At 34.3% G+C, this 17,279-nt stretch overlaps 1 protein-coding gene across 1 annotated transcript in view; it reads left to right on the plus strand.

Annotated features, from left to right (window-relative positions):
- LOC134235485 (uncharacterized) overlaps positions 1–17,279 on the plus strand; it is an 85,396-nt gene that overhangs the window by 56,671 nt on the left and 11,446 nt on the right. The window contains 6 exon segments of the mRNA XM_062717615.1: positions 1–88; positions 5,757–6,532; positions 6,707–6,857; positions 6,860–6,884; positions 6,994–7,165; positions 8,634–8,779. The exon segment at positions 1–88 is cut by the window's left edge and continues 140 nt beyond it. Coding sequence (XP_062573599.1) covers positions 1–88; positions 5,757–6,532; positions 6,707–6,857; positions 6,860–6,884; positions 6,994–7,165; positions 8,634–8,779 — 1,358 coding nt within the window.

The following is a 17,279-nucleotide window of genomic DNA, read 5'->3' on the forward strand; positions in this document are numbered from 1 at the left end:
ATCGCTAACATTCTGGATCTTCTTCAAGATGGCAGTAACACGGTAGCCTCCAATAACAATATCAGCTGGCTCTATATCATCTACCAGGGTGAGATTTTAAAAAATATTTACTGTATGGAATGAAATGTGCAAAGGAAGAATTGAAAATTTAAAAAAAAAAATGAATTGTAGATGTTTACAAACATACGCAGTACCTTATTTTTAGGTCACCTGAGTCACTCAGGTGACCTATTGCCATCCGTGTTCGTCCGTCGTCCGTCGTGTGTTAACATTTGAACATTTTCAGCTTCTTCTCTGAAACCGCTAAACCAATTTCAACCAAATTTTGTGTACAGCATCTATGGTGAAGGGGGACAAAAATTGTGAATTTCATGGTCCCTGCCCCCCTCGGGCCTGAGGGGTGGGGCCAAAACAACTAAAATTAATGAAATCTTTAAAAATCTTCTTCTTTACTCCTGGACATCAAGCAGGCAAACTGTTAGCATGAATGTAATGTCTATTGAGTCCTCTACCAAAATTTTGAAATTCATGGCCCCAGGGTCAGGGGTTCTAGTGCTAGGGTGGGGCTATATAGATTATATAGTGAAAATGCATTATTTCTTTGAAAATCTTCTTTTCTGCTCTTGGGTATTAAATAAACTAAGTAAGTACATAGTTATGATGAGCAAGAGTGCCTCTTCCAAAATTGTGAATTTTATGGCCCCAGGGTCAGGGTTCTCAGGTGCTGGGTTGGGGCTCTATTGATTATATAGTGAAAATGCATTAATTCTTCAAAAATCTTCTTTTCTGCTCCTGGGTATTAAATAAACTAACTAAGTACATAGTTATGATGAGCAAGAGTGCCTCTTCCTAAATTGTGAATTTTATGGCCTCAGGGTCAGGGGTTCTAGTGTTAGGGTGGGGCTATAGAGCAGGGATGGGGTCAATTACTTTAAAAAGTAATTAATTAAATTACAATTACTTTGACTTTTTCTTCAATTAAATTACAATTAAATACAGGCTTTCTAAGACATGTAATTAATTAAATTACAATTACTTTACAAAAGTAATTAATTAAATTACAAATTACATTTTTATTTTTTTAATTTTTTTTTTTTCATATTAATCATATGAATATACAGAACAGGGATCATTCACTTGTATATAAGCGCAGCCTCTGCACAAACAATACAAGAAATAACATGTTATTAGGCATAGTGTATCTTTGTGGTTTAAATCACAACTTTTATTTATAAAACAGTAAAGGTCTGTTCAAGATCAGTTTGATGCAGTTGCCTCCACACAAAACCTACATGTACACTAATTGCATGAGATATGATATTTAATTAAAAGGGGATATTTCAATAGAGTAAAAATAAGTCACAACTGTAACCCCTCAAATTAAATATTTCTTTTAAATAAAGGTAATCTTTTAAAGTTAAAATCCTAAATTGCTATTTATGTTGAACATTTTTACTTCATAAATAAAACTTGACTGTACAAAACAAATCTTTTTCAGATACAAAATACTTTCATAAAATTCTGTTTAAATGATAAAATAATTATCAAATTTTTTCTTTTCTCAAACTAGCAGAGCATTTTTAATTGAAATAATTATCCCCATGCATTGGCTTTGTCATCTAAATCAAGGAATGAATACCTCTTTAGAGGGGTTGATTTGTTTTGATTGCAATTTACAGCTGTGATCTTGAGGGCAGTTATCTCTTAATACAAACAAGAGAGAACTTCATTAATGACACGCACATTCCTTTTTTTCTTGACACACATATTTTTATTCTTCATTGAACAAACAAGAGATTGAAATAAAATAAATTATGTGTATTTCAAAGCTGAATAGACCTAGAAATCGTGGTGCAAAATTCAGGTAAACATAAAACAAAGAAATAAATTTTTATAAAATGATTAGAAAGAATTAAACTATACATTATTCTTATTAAAAAAATCTGTCTTCGGTATAATTGATTTCCAATAAAATACAGTACAATGGGGAGGTCGTGGTGACAATATATCAAAGATGTGTATCATATAAAGTAATTGAATGTAATTGAAAAAGTAATTGAAATTACATGGTATTTTTTCAGTGTAATTAATTAAATTACAATTACAAGTAATTGAAAAAATGTTCAATTACAAATTACTTCCAATTACTTCAAAAAATGTAATTAATTACAGTCAATTACAATTACTTTTTTCAATTACCCCATCCCTGCTATAGAGATTATATTAGTGAAAATGCATTATTTCTTTGAAATCTTTTTCTCTGCTCTTGGGTATTAAATAAACTAAGTTAGTACAGAGTTATGATGAGCAAGAGTGCTTCTTCCAAAATTTTGAATTTTATGGCCCCAGGGTCAGGGGTTCTGGTGTTAGGGCGGGGCTCTATTGATTATATAGTGAAAATGCATTATTTCTTTGAAAATCTTCTTTTCTGCTCTTGGGTATTAAATAAACTAAGTAAGTACATAGTTATGATGAGCAAGAGTGCCTCTTCCAAAATTGTGAATTTTATGGCCCCAGGGTCAGGGTTCTGGTGCTAGGTTGGGGCTCTATTGATTATATAGTGAAAATGCATTAATTCTTCAAAAATCTTCTTTTCTGCTCCTGGGTATTAAATAAACTAACTAAGTACATAGTTATGATGAGCAAGAGTGCCTCTTCCTAAATTGTGAATTTTATGGCCTCAGGGTCAGGGGTTCTAGTGTTAGGGTGGGGCTATAGAGCAGGGATGGGGTCAATTACTTTAAAAAGTAATTAATTAAATTACAATTACTTTGACTTTTTCTTCAATTAAATTACAATTAAATACAGGCTTTCTAAGACATGTAATTAATTAAATTACAATTACTTTACAAAAGTAATTAATTAAATTACAAATTACATTTTTATTTTTTTAATTTTTTTTTTTTCATATTAATCATATGAATATACAGAACATGGATATTTCACTTGTGAATAAACGCAGCCTCTGCACAAACAATACAAGAAATAATATGTTATTAGGCATAGTGTATCTTTGTGGTTTAAATCACAACTTTTATTTATAAAACAGTAAAGGTCTGTTCAAGATCAGTTTGATGCAGTTGCCTCCACACAAAACCTACATGTACACTAATTGCATGAGATATGATATTTAATTAAAAGGGGATATTTCAATAGAGTAAAAATAAGTCACAACTGTAACCCCTCAAATTAAATATTTCTTTTAAATAAAGGTAATCTTTTAAAGTTAAAATCCTAAATTGCTATTTATGTTGAACATTTTTACTTCATAAATAAAACTTGACTGTACAAAACAAATCTTTTTCAGATACAAAATACTTTCATAAAATTCTGTTTAAATGATAAAATAATTATCAAATTTTTTCTTTTCTCAAACTAGCAGAGCATTTTTAATTGAAATAATTATCCCCATGCATTGGCTTTGTCATCTAAATCAAGGAATGAATACCTCTTTAGAGGGGTTGATTTGTTTTGATTGTAATTTACAGGTGTGATCTGGGGGCAATTATCTCTTTATACAAACAAGAGAGAACTTCATTAATGACACGCACATTCCTTTTTTTCTTGACACACATATTTTTATTCTTCATTGAACAAACAAGAGATTGAAATAAAATAAATTATGTGTATTTCAAAGCTGAATAGACCTAGAAATCGTGGTGCAAAATTCAGGTAAACATAAAACAAAGAAATAAATTTTTATAAAATGATTAGAAAGAATTAAACTATACATTATTCTTATTAAAAAAATCTGTCTTCGGTATAATTGATTTCCAATAAAATACAGTACAATGGGGAGGTCGTGGTGACAATATATCAAAGATGTGTATCATATAAAGTAATTGAATGTAATTGAAAAAGTAATTGAAATTACATGGTATTTTTTCAGTGTAATTAATTAAATTACAATTACAAGTAATTGAAAAAATGTTCAATTACAAATTACTTCCAATTACTTCAAAAAATGTAATTAATTACAGTCAATTACAATTACTTTTTTCAATTACCCCATCCCTGCTATAGAGATTATATTAGTGAAAATGCATTATTTCTTTGAAATCTTTTTCTCTGCTCTTGGGTATTAAATAAACTAAGTTAGTACAGAGTTATGATGAGCAAGAGTGCTTCTTCCAAAATTTTGAATTTTATGGCCCCAGGGTCAGGGGTTCTGGTGTTAGGGCGGGGCTCTATTGATTATATAGTGAAAATGCATTATTTCTTTGAAAATCTTCTTTTCTGCTCTTGGGTATTAAATAAACTAAGTAAGTACATAGTTATGATGAGCAAGAGTGCCTCTTCCAAAATTGTGAATTTTATGGCCCCAGGGTCAGGGTTCTGGTGCTAGGTTGGGGCTCTATTGATTATATAGTGAAAATGCATTAATTCTTCAAAAATCTTCTTTTCTGCTCCTGGGTATTAAATAAACTAACTAAGTACATAGTTATGATGAGCAAGAGTGCCTCTTCCTAAATTGTGAATTTTATGGCCTCAGGGTCAGGGGTTCTGGTGTTAGGGCTGGGCTATAGAGATTATATTAGTGAAAATGCATTATTTCTTTGAAATCTTTTTCTCTGCTCTTGGGTATTAAATAAACTAAGTTAGTACAGAGTTATGATGAGCAAGAGTGCTTCTTCCAAAATTTTGAATTTTATGGCCCCAGGGTCAGGGGTTCTGGTGTTAGGGCGGGGCTCTATTGATTATATAGTGAAAATGCATTAATTCTTCAAAAATCTTCTTTTCTGCTCCTGGGTATTAAACTAACTAAGTTAGTACATAGTTACGATGAGCAAGAGTACCCCTTCCGAAATTGTGAATTTTATTGCCCCAGGGTCAGGGGTTTGGTGTTAGGGCAGGGCAATATAGATTATATAGTGAAAATGCATTATTTCTTTGAAATCTTTTTCTCTGCTCCTGGGTATTAAATAAACTAAGGTAGTACAGAGTTATGATGAGCAAGAGTGCCCCTTCCAAAATTGTGAATTTTATGGCCCCAGGATCAGGGGTTCTGGTGTTAGGGTGGGGCACTATTGACCATATAGTGAAAATGCATTAATTCTTTGAAAATATTCTTCTCTGCTTCTGGGTTTTAAATAAACTAACTAAATACATAGTTATGATGAGCAAGGGTGCCTCTTTCAAAATTTTGAATTTTATGGCCCCAGGGTCAGAGGTTTTGCCATTTAGGTGTAAAGGGGGGGGGGGTCTTTTGATTATACAGTAAAAATACATTAATTCATTGAAAATCTTTTCCTTTGCTCCTGGGTATTATGCTAATGATCCAAGTATATATATTTATGATGAAGAAAGGTGCATCTAGCAAAATGGTTAATTTCATGCCCCCTAGGCAGAGGTATTGGGGGGGAGGGTAAAAAAATATATTAATGCTTTGAAATCTGCTTCTGGGTATTAATCAACCATTTATGATGAAATAAAATTTATGGTAAAATTTTTTGAAATATGTGGCTTCAGGATCAGTGGTTCCTTTGGGGTGGGGTGCGCAATTGGTTATAAAGTGGAAGTGCATTTTCTCTTTGTTAAGTTCTGATCTACCTCTGGGTATTAAGTAAATTGCATAAACATGCCAAGTTTATAATTATGATAAGCAATGGTGCCTCTTTCAAAATTGTGAATTTCATGGCCTCTGGTTTAAAACACAAACCAAATTCAATTGTTGGAAAAGTTGTTACATAATACTCAGGTGATCTATAAGGCCCGTGGGCCTCTTGTTATATTATTCTGTGCCATTTTTATTGCAGCTGCATTAATGGTTTCCACCATTATTGGTCCAGCAACAGTTCTGATGATGATAGCAGGTGCCCTCCTGACCGTTTTCAGTGTCGATCTGATCACTTCCTACATAATCTCCCTCATACCAGCGATACTGTACTTTATCATCTGCTTCATCTTCAAACCAAATATACAGCTAATTGTTGCCCAGGTTCTCAGTGGAATTTACGTATTCATCATGATGGTGGTCTTCGTAGGAGCTATTATTACTGCAGCAACTGTGACACCCTATCACCCCAGTGTCATTTTCTTGTCTGGACTGGTTTTAATCTTCCTGATAGCAGCAGCTTTTCATCCTCGGGAGTTCCACAATTTGATTTACGGAGTTTTATACTTCTTGTGGGTGCCATCTGGTTTTCTTGTGCTGGTCATTTATTCTTTGACCAACCTCCATGTTGTTTCCTGGGGAACTCGAGAGGTTCCAAAAAAGAAAACCAAAGCAGAACTTGAAAAAGAAGAACAGGAGAAGAAGGAGAAAGAAGAAAAGAAAAAGAAGGAATCTTTCTGGAATAAGTTTTTCCCCTTTTTCAACCTTGTCCAAGACTTGAAGCAAACTATCACCGAAAAATTGTCCACCGAAAATAAAAAGGAAAACGATAAACTGACGGAAGTATTGATCAAAATGAATGAGAATTTGGAGAAAATGAACAAGCAGAAAGATGGAGTGGGATTAGAAGAAGTGGTGGTGGAAGAGAAAAATCCAAAGAAGGAGAAGAAGACTGTTAGATTTGCAGAAAAGAATGAGGTAGAAAATTTAAAAATTACTGAAATCCCAGGAAAATAATTGCAGGGGAAAAAAATGTCATTTGCTTGAATACTATTAAAATGGGATATTTCATTCAACATTTAGATATTGATAAGTTATTAAACAAGATTCTCCTTAAAGCATCAATTTCGTTTTCATTGTCATTGCTTTTAGGAGAAGGAGATGGAAGAATTTGATGAAGAGCTGTACATGTATGAGGAGCAGAAGAAGAAGAAGAAGAAGAGAGATCCCCTTATCAATCCAGTCTGGGTAGAGACAGAAGCATTTAGTGGAGGGGAGATGATGCAGATGAACCAAGAAGAAAAAAATTCTGGAAAGGTTTTGTGGATAAGTAAGTAATCTTTAACAATCTTTTAAAGGATTTTGCCATATCCCATGTTGTATAATGTATTTTTTAAAAATTTTACACCATGATGATTGCATTAATTTCTATGCAATAGGTATTTGTATCCTTTGGAAAAGAACAAAGAGAAAGAGAAGAAAGACAGTGCAGCTTTAATAGAGCTCCGAAATAATGTCTGTGGTGGAATGGCTCTCATCAACGTTCTGTGGATTGCCATCAATTTCATGTTCCAACTGAGGAAGCCAACAGTTGTCTCCATTCCATTACCTGTAAGCCAACTTCAAGTTCTTACCTCAACTGAGTTTATTAAGGGCTCAAGTTAGCTTTTCTGATTGGAGGCTTTCTGTTGTCTGTGAACTTTTCACATTTTCTACTTCTTCATAAGAACCAATTAGCATATTTCAACCAAACTTGACACAAAGCATTTTGGAGTAAAGGGATTCAATGTGTTCAAATCAAGGACCACACTCTCTTTCAAGAGGAAATTATTTATGAAGAATTAGTGAAATTTTAATGGCATTTAAAAAAAATCTTCTTCTAAAGAATCAAGAGCCAGAAAAGATACAGATTGTATTTAAAGTTAAGTTACGTGAAATTTCAAGTTTATTAAAAATCTATGACCAAGGGTAGGATGACAGCAGGGGGTTGAAGTTATACATTAAAAAATACAGGAAATATTTTTCAAAATCTTCTTTCCAAGAAAAACAAAGTCATAATGAATCACATTAGTACAAACACATCATCAGGTAGTGTAGATTCAAATTTGTTCAAATCACAACCCCTGGTTTCATAACAAGGGATCAAACCTAAGAATATTTAGGAAATATTTTTATTAATAAAAAGAATAAGGGGGGCTTTATTGAAGATTTATAAAAACTTTTTAATAAGGGGGGAGGGGGGGGTTAATTCTGTTATTACAACCGAATTCCTTCATATATTACTACATTAACTCTTCACTGAATATTTACTATAGTAAAACACAACAAAAGTTTGGGATTCTCTTCTTTCTCTCTCATTTTAGCAAATACAGGGGGGAGTTGCAACCCTTGTTACCCTGGCCCCTCTGGATCTGCCACTGTGACCTCTGGGTCAGGGGTTCTGGGGTTAAGGTAGGAGTAGGATTATTGAACATTATTTATAAAAATGCATTACTGTGGTTTCATCAATATTCGTTGAGCACGAATTTTCGAGGATTTCTTTGTTGAGCAGATCCACAAAATCCAATGTTCATTGAATTAAGAAATTTGTTATTCGTTTGTACAGGCAAAGCTTTTGTCCACGAAATTACGTATCCTTGAAAACGTCTGTTTTACAAAATCCACGAAAATTGATGAAACCACAGTAATTCTTTGAAATTTTTCTCAATTGTATAATATTTAGTAGACCAACCAAATGTTTGGTTATGATAAGGAAGGGTGCTTCCAAGAATGTGAAATTCATTGCCCCTGGGTTATGGGTTTTGGGATTAGGGTGAGGCTCTAGCTAGCTATTGATCATATAGTAAAAGTGCATTATCATCGTTTAAAATATTTTCTCTTCTCCTTGGAATTAAGCAAACAAATGTAGTGTAAGTTACTGAACACTAGGAAATTGTTTAATTAATAATGTTTTTGCCACTAAACTGCTGCATAGGACAATCTTCTTATATTTTTGAAAAAAAGAAAGCTAAGGGCATTAAAGGGAGTGAAATACAATGTATGAGAAGCTTTCCAATGTAGTGACATGTTATTTTTACAGTCTGGAAAAGATCCTGATGATTTAGAAGAAGATATAGGTACGCAGAGAGCAGAAAATGTTCTAAAAGTTGACGTGGTTGGTCTGATGTTTGTCATATTCTTCCTCTTTATTCTGCTAATCCAGTTCATTGGCATGATCATTCACAGGTAAGTTTGAAGTTAATTGAAAAAAAAAGTGATGGATACACTGTCCATTATCATACACTTGCTATGTATACAGTACAGGCAACGCAGATCCCGTATTTCCCGCGCCCCGTCGTGGTATAATCACAATGCGGTATAAGGCCAGGTGAGACAGGTAAACCGTGTTCCCTCCGCGGGAATTTCAATCACAACGCGGTATAAGGCCAGGTGAGACAGGTAAACCGCGTTCCCTCCGCGGGAATTTCATCTCCTACCTGTCCCCGCCGCCGTTAAAATCATCGATCAATTACTGACAGTTAGAATCGTAAACAAACGAGAGTTATCTCCCCGAATTGTAATTTGCGAACTTTCCCTGTAACAAAAAAAAGAATGACACTGTGTGTTTATTAATTAAAGTATTTCATTTATTTTGCTATGAATAGAATTTAAACTAAGAAAAAATAGGTTTATTTTTGTTTCTGAAATTACATATCAATCTTTGAAATTGAATAGAAAATTTTATTAAATGGTTACTTCATTGCAATTGGTTAATTATTTTGTGTTATTAAGAGTCTATCAAGAAACAAAATTATAAATACTAGTTAATTAGGTTTTTTTTAGCTCACCAGAGCCGAAGGCTCAAGTGAGCTTTTCTGATCAAAATTTGTCCGTTGTCTGTCATCGTCGTTGTTATCGTTGTCGTCGTCGTCGTTGTCATTGTAAACTTTTCACATTTTCATCTTCTTCTCAAGAACCACTGGGCCAATTTCAACCAAACTTGCTACAAAGTATCCTTGGATGAAAGGGATTTAAGTTGTTCAAATGAAGGGCCATGCCCTTTTCAAAGGGGAGATAATTATGAATTAATGAAAAATTAATGGCATTTTTAAAAAATCTTCTTCTCCAGAACCACAGGGCCAAGAAAGATGAAACTCATGTGGAATCATCCTCAGGTAGTGTAGATTCAAATTTGTTCAAATCATGACCCCCGGGGGAAGGGTGGGGCCAAAATGGCCGATCAAAGTTTTAGATGGGAATATATAGGAAAAATCTTTAAGATTCTTCTTTTCCAGAACCACTGGGCCAGGAAAGATGAAACTCATGTGGAATCATCCTCAGGTAGTGTAGATTCAAGTTTGTTCAAATCATGACCCCCTGGGGTAAGGTGGGGCCAAAATGGCTGATCAAAGTTTAGCGTAGAAGTATATAGGAAAAATCTTTAAAAATCTTTTTCTCCATAACCACTGAGCTAGGAAAGATGAAACTCATGTGGAATCATCCTCAGGTAGTGTAGATACAAGTTTGTTCAAATCATGACTCCCAGGGGTAGGGTGGGGCCAAAATGGCCGATCAAAGTTTTACATAGGAATATACAGGAAAAAATCTTTAAAAATCTTCTTCTCAAGAACCACTGGGTCAGGAAAGATGAAACTCACGTAGAATCATCCTCAAGTAGTGTAGATTCAAATTTGTTCAAATCATGACCCCAAGGGGTAGGATGAGGCCAAAATAGCCGATCAAAGTTTTAGATAGGAATATATAGGAAAAATCTTAACAATTCTTCTCCTCAAGGATCACTGGGCCAGGAAAGATGAAACTCACGTAGAATCATCCTCAAGTAGTGTAGATTCAAATTTGTTCAAATCATGACCCCAAGGGGTAGGATGAGGCCAAAATAGCCGATCAAAGTTTTAGATAGGAATATATAGGAAAAATCTTAACAATTCTTCTCCTCAAGGATCACTGGGCCAGGAAAGATGAAACTCATGTAGAATCATCCTCAGGTAGTGTAGATTCAAATTTGTTCAAATCATGACCCCCCGGGCTAGGGTGGGGTCAAAATGGCCGACAAAAGTTTTACATAGGAATATATAGGGAAACCTTTTAAACTCTTCTTTTCAAGTACTTCAAAGCCATGATTAGTAATATTTAAATGGAATCATCCTCAGGTAGTCTAGAGTCAAGTTTGTTCAAATCATTATCCCCTGGAGGGTTAAAATTCAAGCCCCCCCCCCCCCCCCCCCCCGCCCGCTTACCTCAGTAAACTTTCAGTTCTGATCTGATATGTGCTTTTTCCTAGCCGATGTGCTCAGGTGAGCGCTGTGGCCCCTGGGCCTCTTGTTAATCTTCATATTATGTATGCAAAACTGTAGTAAATGCTGAACTCAGACTGTTTGAGTTTTGATAAACGATTTTCAGCATTCATTTGAAAAAAAAAATGTACATCTTTGTAAAAATGTATATCTTCATGTTGTTTATATTCTTTCCCCAAATTTAGAACCCTTAATTTTATTAATTTCGCTTTATTGTATATTAAATCATCGTCTCTAGCCACGGTCTGGAGTCTGGGTGCATATAGCTCTCTCCAGAATTGTAGAGGATCGTACATTTTGACCGTGGTTTGCGATGATGATATTAAATGTGCAGGCATTTTTCTTAAAGTGTCAAATTACCGAAAAACATTCGATAGTGAGAGTTTGCAGTTACATGTAGTGGGCTTGTGAACTTCAATTTTCTTTATCCAAGATATCAAAAAAAAATTCTTTTCTTCTTTGTCATCCTTTATGTTCTGTTACCAAATTTAGAACACTTTTCCTTAATTCATTTCCCTCTTTTATATAAATGTGCCTGCCAGGCATTTTTCTCATAGGGTCAGATAACCGGAAAGCATTCGATGGCGAGAGTTACTTTGAGCACATGAACTTTATACAAGAGATCAAGAAAAAATATCGCTTCTTCACCTTCATATTAACATGTATTACTTTTGTAAACAATGTCTTTCTTTTTAATTTTAATATTTCTCGATTTTCATGTTCAGTAGATAAGATAGTATGTAAATCAAAGGGGGGGAGGTTATTACACTTAAATTTTTATTAAATATTCAATGCAAAAAATCAAATACTTTCGTTTTTTTGAACAAATTTTGTTTCTTTGTGTATTAAGTATTAGCCGTGATCATTTCTTGTGTATAGGGATTAGCTTGAACAGTCCAGAGCAGGAAACGGCATGCCCAGGGGGTTTCACACCTGTCTTAGAGTACCTTGGGTAACGCTCGCTGAATGTGCACATCGTTGTCTAGCCATTCAACACAACATTTGATTCAATGTTTCATTATTATTTCATCGATATCATTTTCAAATGTGATAATAGCCTTGACATTAGTGTCGATATATTGTTGCTTTTTTTTAAAGGAGTGTATAAAGAGAATAAAAGTAAAAAAAAAACTTCAAACTTTTAAAACGAATTTATAAAGTATTTGATATTAATTAAATCAAATAATAATCCATTACTATGTTATTTACATGTCTATTTATACCTATACCAGTTAGTAGATTGAGAGAGAGAGGAGGGGAGGGAGAGAGAAGAAAAATATCACAATATTGGGCACATGCATGATCGTTTTTCCTCGTTTTGATCAGTATACTGATTTCTTAAGTCTATCAAATAAAACCAAATTAAACATGATATAATTTTAATGAAATTGTTTGCAGATCAGATTTTGTTTAATTCCATACAGATACATGTAGATCTTGCGGCCGCTGATTTATCAGTTTATTGACCATTTGTGGATTTTGTCTAAGTTTAATTGTTATTTATCGAGAGACTTATTTATGATCCACTTTCTTCTTTTGTTTAGCATACATGACATGTAATTTGAATTACTTTCCTTTTTTGTCGCCAGATTACAACGACAGATTTTGGTGGTAAAATAAAATGTATTTTTGTTAAAACATTTGATTAAGAAAAACACAGTTTATTAAAATTGTCAAATAATTGAAAATATTTATTTATTAATAAAAGAAAGAATTTAAAAAGGATTCTGTCTGCAACAAAAACATGCTTTATTTCATGCTTTCAATTCATGAGCTACACATGAAAAACAAGAGGCCCATGGGCCACATCGCTCACCTGAGAACTGTGGCTAGAAAAAAAGTAGAGATTGGTTTATTATTGAAAAGTTTAAATCCAAAAGTAGTCCCATGACCAATCATGGCTTTGCTATTCTTGAGAAGATGATTTTTAAAGAATTTTCTTATATATGTCCGATGTAAAACTTTGGTCGGCTATTGTGGCCCCGCCCTACCCCCGGGGTCATGATTTGAACAAGCTTTAATCTACACTATCTGGGGATGATGCTTCCATATAAATATGATCAATTATGGCTTTGTTATTCTTGAGAAGAAAATTTTTAAAGAATTTTCCTAAACATTTCACCGTTCATTTAGCTCAGTCGGTAGAGCTCTCGCTCTGTGATCGAGAGGTTGTGCGTTCGAATCTCAGCCGCGACTAACCTAAGTCGATAAAAAATGGGTAGCAACTGTTCCTTCGCCATGGGCTGGGCACTTCGAAGTGAAAGTTGCGTATCCTTGGGATGAGACCTTAAAAACTGAGGTCCCGTGTCAGCGGCAGGCGTTGGCACGATAAAGATCCCTCACTGCTCAATAGCCCTGAGTGCTGAGTAAAGGTCAAAATTTGAAGCCCTTCACCGGCATACGGTGAAATCTCCATATGAGTGAAATATTCTCGAGAGGGACATTAAACAATATACAATCAATCAATCAATCAATCCTATATATTTCTATGTAAAACATTGGTCGGCCATTGTGGCCCGCCCTACCCCTGGGGGTCATGATTTGAACAAACTTGAATCTACACTACCTGAGGATGCCTCCATAAAAATATGATCAATTATGGCTTTGTTATTCTTGAGAAGAAGATTTTTAAAGAATTTTCCAATATACTTCTATGTAAAACTTTGGTCGACCATTGTGGCCCCGCCCTCCCCCCAGGGGGTCATGATTTAAACAAACTTGAATCTACACTACCTGAGGATGCTTCCATATAAATTTGATCAATTATTGCTTTGTTATTCTTGAGAAGAAGATTTTAAAAGAATTTTCCTATATATTTCTATGTAAAACTTTGGTCGGCCATTGTGGCCCTGCCCTACCCCCGGGGGTCATGATTTGAACAAACTTGAGTCTACACCACCTGAGGATGTTTCCCCATATGTTTCATCTTTCCTGGCACAGTGGTTCTTGAGAAGAAGCTTTTTAAAACATACTACCAAATTTTCATTAATTCCAAATTATCTCCCCTTGAATGAGGGCGTGGCCCTTCATTTGAACAAACTTGAATCCCCTTCACCCAAGATGCTTTTTGGCAAGTTTCGTTGAAATTGGCCCAGTGGTTCTTGAGAAGAAGTCGAAAATGTGAAAAGTTTACAGACAGACAGACGGACGCCGGACAAAATGTGATCAGAAAAGCTCACTTGAGCCTTCAGCTCAAGTGAGCTAAAAAGGCTTCGTTTTACAATCTCGTAAGAAAACGCATACAGGTAATACACTCAGGTAACATCCTGTGTATATAGGTATCTATCCACAAGCCAGCGTCGTTCCCTCGGGCCTTCCCAGCCGATTCGAGTAAGCTCCACTCCACATCAAACTTACCTGAGGAAAACCGAGCGGTTACACAGACACTGAAAACTTGAAGCATGGCAACTTGCTGATTAAAATAAGTTAATTTATTTCTGTGATGTGTGTTTAAATTATTTAACGAGGCTGGGGGGTGGCAGCCATTTTCAGACTATTTCGATCTCCTTTAAAAGAAGAGCTCCATATAAAGAAATACAAAAATGATCAAATTTTAAAACTAAAATGTATGAATTTTTTCTTTGCCAAATGATAGTTGACAGCTTAAGATACCATATCTTAAAATATAAGTTAAATCTTATGGTTAATTTGTGATTAATTTGTTGACCCCCCAGCCTCCTTAAGGGCCCATATTTGTGTTTGTGTTTTATTTGAACCGGATACATTGCACCTCATACCTGAAATTTGTTCATGTTCATAGACATGATTTTAGTAATTTTCAAAAAGAGCAGAAAATAGAACTAGCTATGAAATTATTGATATTCTGAATAGAATGACTTGTGATTATTTTATTAACAATACCCCCCCCCCCCCAAAAAAAAATCATGTCGATATTTAGTTCATAGTCTTACAGTGTAGTGCATGATAATGGAGCAACATACCGGTATTCCAACACTTACGTGTGTTTTTTCAATTTTAATTATGTATCACTATCTACGAGGGTTGTCCCATAAAATCGTGGACAAAGCGTTTTTCTCTAAAAGTAATGGGCGCACTAAGCTGAAATTTTCAGTAAATGTTTATTCATCATATTTAAGTGAATCATAATGTTTTTGATAATATATATATTCAAAAATAAAGATTTTATTCTGCTTGAATGTGCACAAGGTACGGTCCTACGGCGCACGGTAAAAATAGCAAGGTTATATTAGAGAAGACATACGAATTAATTCGTAAGAAAAGTTTTCAATACATAAGATTAGGATGAAAATTATCCTAATTCCATTCCTTAATCAATTCTGTCGTCTTTTTAAAAATTTCAAGGCATTTGGTTAATTTTTGGCAGTTTCCCGAGCATTTGAAATGGGAAAGTAATAAACACAATACACGAAAAATGGCGACTTTTTATGACGTTACGGCGCACCGGAGAGCAGTTCAGATAAATTAGGATGTTGTAATGACGCCTTAAGAGACTTTAAATGAATTTAGAAGAAAGAAAATATGAAAAATATCACCAGATCTTTAGTATATAAATGAAATGAAAGTTTTCTTAGTGAAGTCTTCGTGATCGAGTCCCCAGATAGTACAAAACATATGGACAGACTGCCATTTGTTATAGCAAAGGACACTGTCACTGTCGACCGTCGATGTGAGATTCTCTTTTAGTTGAATGATGGTGAGGATACTGTCTGTAACTTGCTAATAAATATTCAGAAGATCGCATGAGTGTGCCTTATTTGTTTCTTAACTGGTTATAGATACTCACATATGTAAATCAATAAAATTTCTAAATTTAAGTGGGGCTTATCCAACTTTAAGTTTAGCAAAGATGAAACGTGACGCTGTTTAGACACTTTGACGTTATCATCCGTGCGCCGTAGGGCGATACAGTACATAACATAAAATATCACAATTTGTTTACCTATGCATATATCTATTTGAAATTTGCTATGTATATTCATAATTTATCTACTAAAAAGTGGTGAAAATTTCAGAACGCAGTGATGACTATTTTTCAAACTAGACAACTTGTCCACGATTTTACGGGACAACCCTCGTATCATCGTTTTTCATGCTAGTATTTATAACAGACATGTACACAGTTGTAAATAGGGCTGGGACGATATATCGATATATCGTGATACATGTGAGGACGATACCTATATCGATACATATGAAAAAATATCGACATATCCCCCCCCCCCATCTTACTTCTATTTTTGTTTATTAATATATAAAGTAAATGAGTTGCGTCAAGCGAAAAGGGACCTTCGTGACCAAATTTTCTAAAATCGGTTTTTGGCCGTTTCTGAAAGAGATAGTTTTTCTGAATATAGAAACCAAATTTTTTATAATATACCTTTTAATTTCTTATTAAAACTCAAAAGGAAAGCAATGAAGTGCTAACAAGATAACGCTGTAAAACGTTACATAACGTCACACAACGTCATTGATAACTGAAACGTCACTACTTATCATCCCTTTGTATTAGTTAGAAATAATTTTTTTCTAGATGTATTTTATTTTTTTTTCAATATCCGATTTTCCAAATTTTAGCATTTATATATGGTCGTATACATGTATTTTGTAAAAATAAATAAATTAATGATAATTTAAAGATTGTGTGTTGTACAATTTAAAAAAAAAAACGTGATTTTTATTTTCATGTTAAAAATATTAAGGAATTTAATTTGTTCTGCAATTAAAAAAAATACCGATTAAAAAACACCTAGGTTACGTATATATCTATAGGCTTGATGCAGCACAATCAATTCAAAGTTAAATTCTACTTTCAGAGTATGATAAAATGGTTAACATATAATTTACATGTTGAAGCTTTTTAGCTCACCTGAGCCGAAGGCTCAAGTGAGCTTTTCTGATCACATTTTGTCCGTCGTCCGTCTGTCTGTCCGTCCGTCTGTAAACTTTTCACATTTTCGACTTCTTCTCAAGAACCACTGGGCCAATTTTGACCAAACTTGGTACAAAGCATCCTTGGGTGAAGGGGAATTTAAATTATTAAAATGTTCTCAAGAACCACTGGGCCAGAAAAGCTGAAACTTATGTGGAAGCATCCTGGTATAATGTAGATTCTAAATTGTTCAAATAATGACCCCCGGGGGAAGGGCGAGGTCACAATGGGGAATCAAAGTTATATATAGAAATATATAGAACAAATCTTTGAAAATCTTCTTCTCAAGAACCACTGGGCCAGAAAAAGTGAAGCTTATGTGGAAGCATTCTGGGGTAGTGTAAATTCTAAATTGTAGGAATCATGACCCCCGGGGGAAGGGCGGGGCCACAATGGGGTATCAAAGTTTTACATAGAAATATATAGGAAAAATCTTTGAAAATCTTCTTCTCAAGAACCACTGGGCCAGAAAAGCTGAAACTTATGTGGAAGCATCCTGGTATAATGTAGATTCTAAATT

The sequence above is a fragment of the Saccostrea cucullata genome, unplaced genomic scaffold (assembly GCF_032062105.1).
Source record: "Saccostrea cucullata isolate Sc308-1 unplaced genomic scaffold, CSIRO_AGI_Scuc_v1 ctg662, whole genome shotgun sequence".
In the NCBI taxonomy this organism is placed as follows: Eukaryota; Metazoa; Mollusca; class Bivalvia; order Ostreida; family Ostreidae; genus Saccostrea; species Saccostrea cuccullata.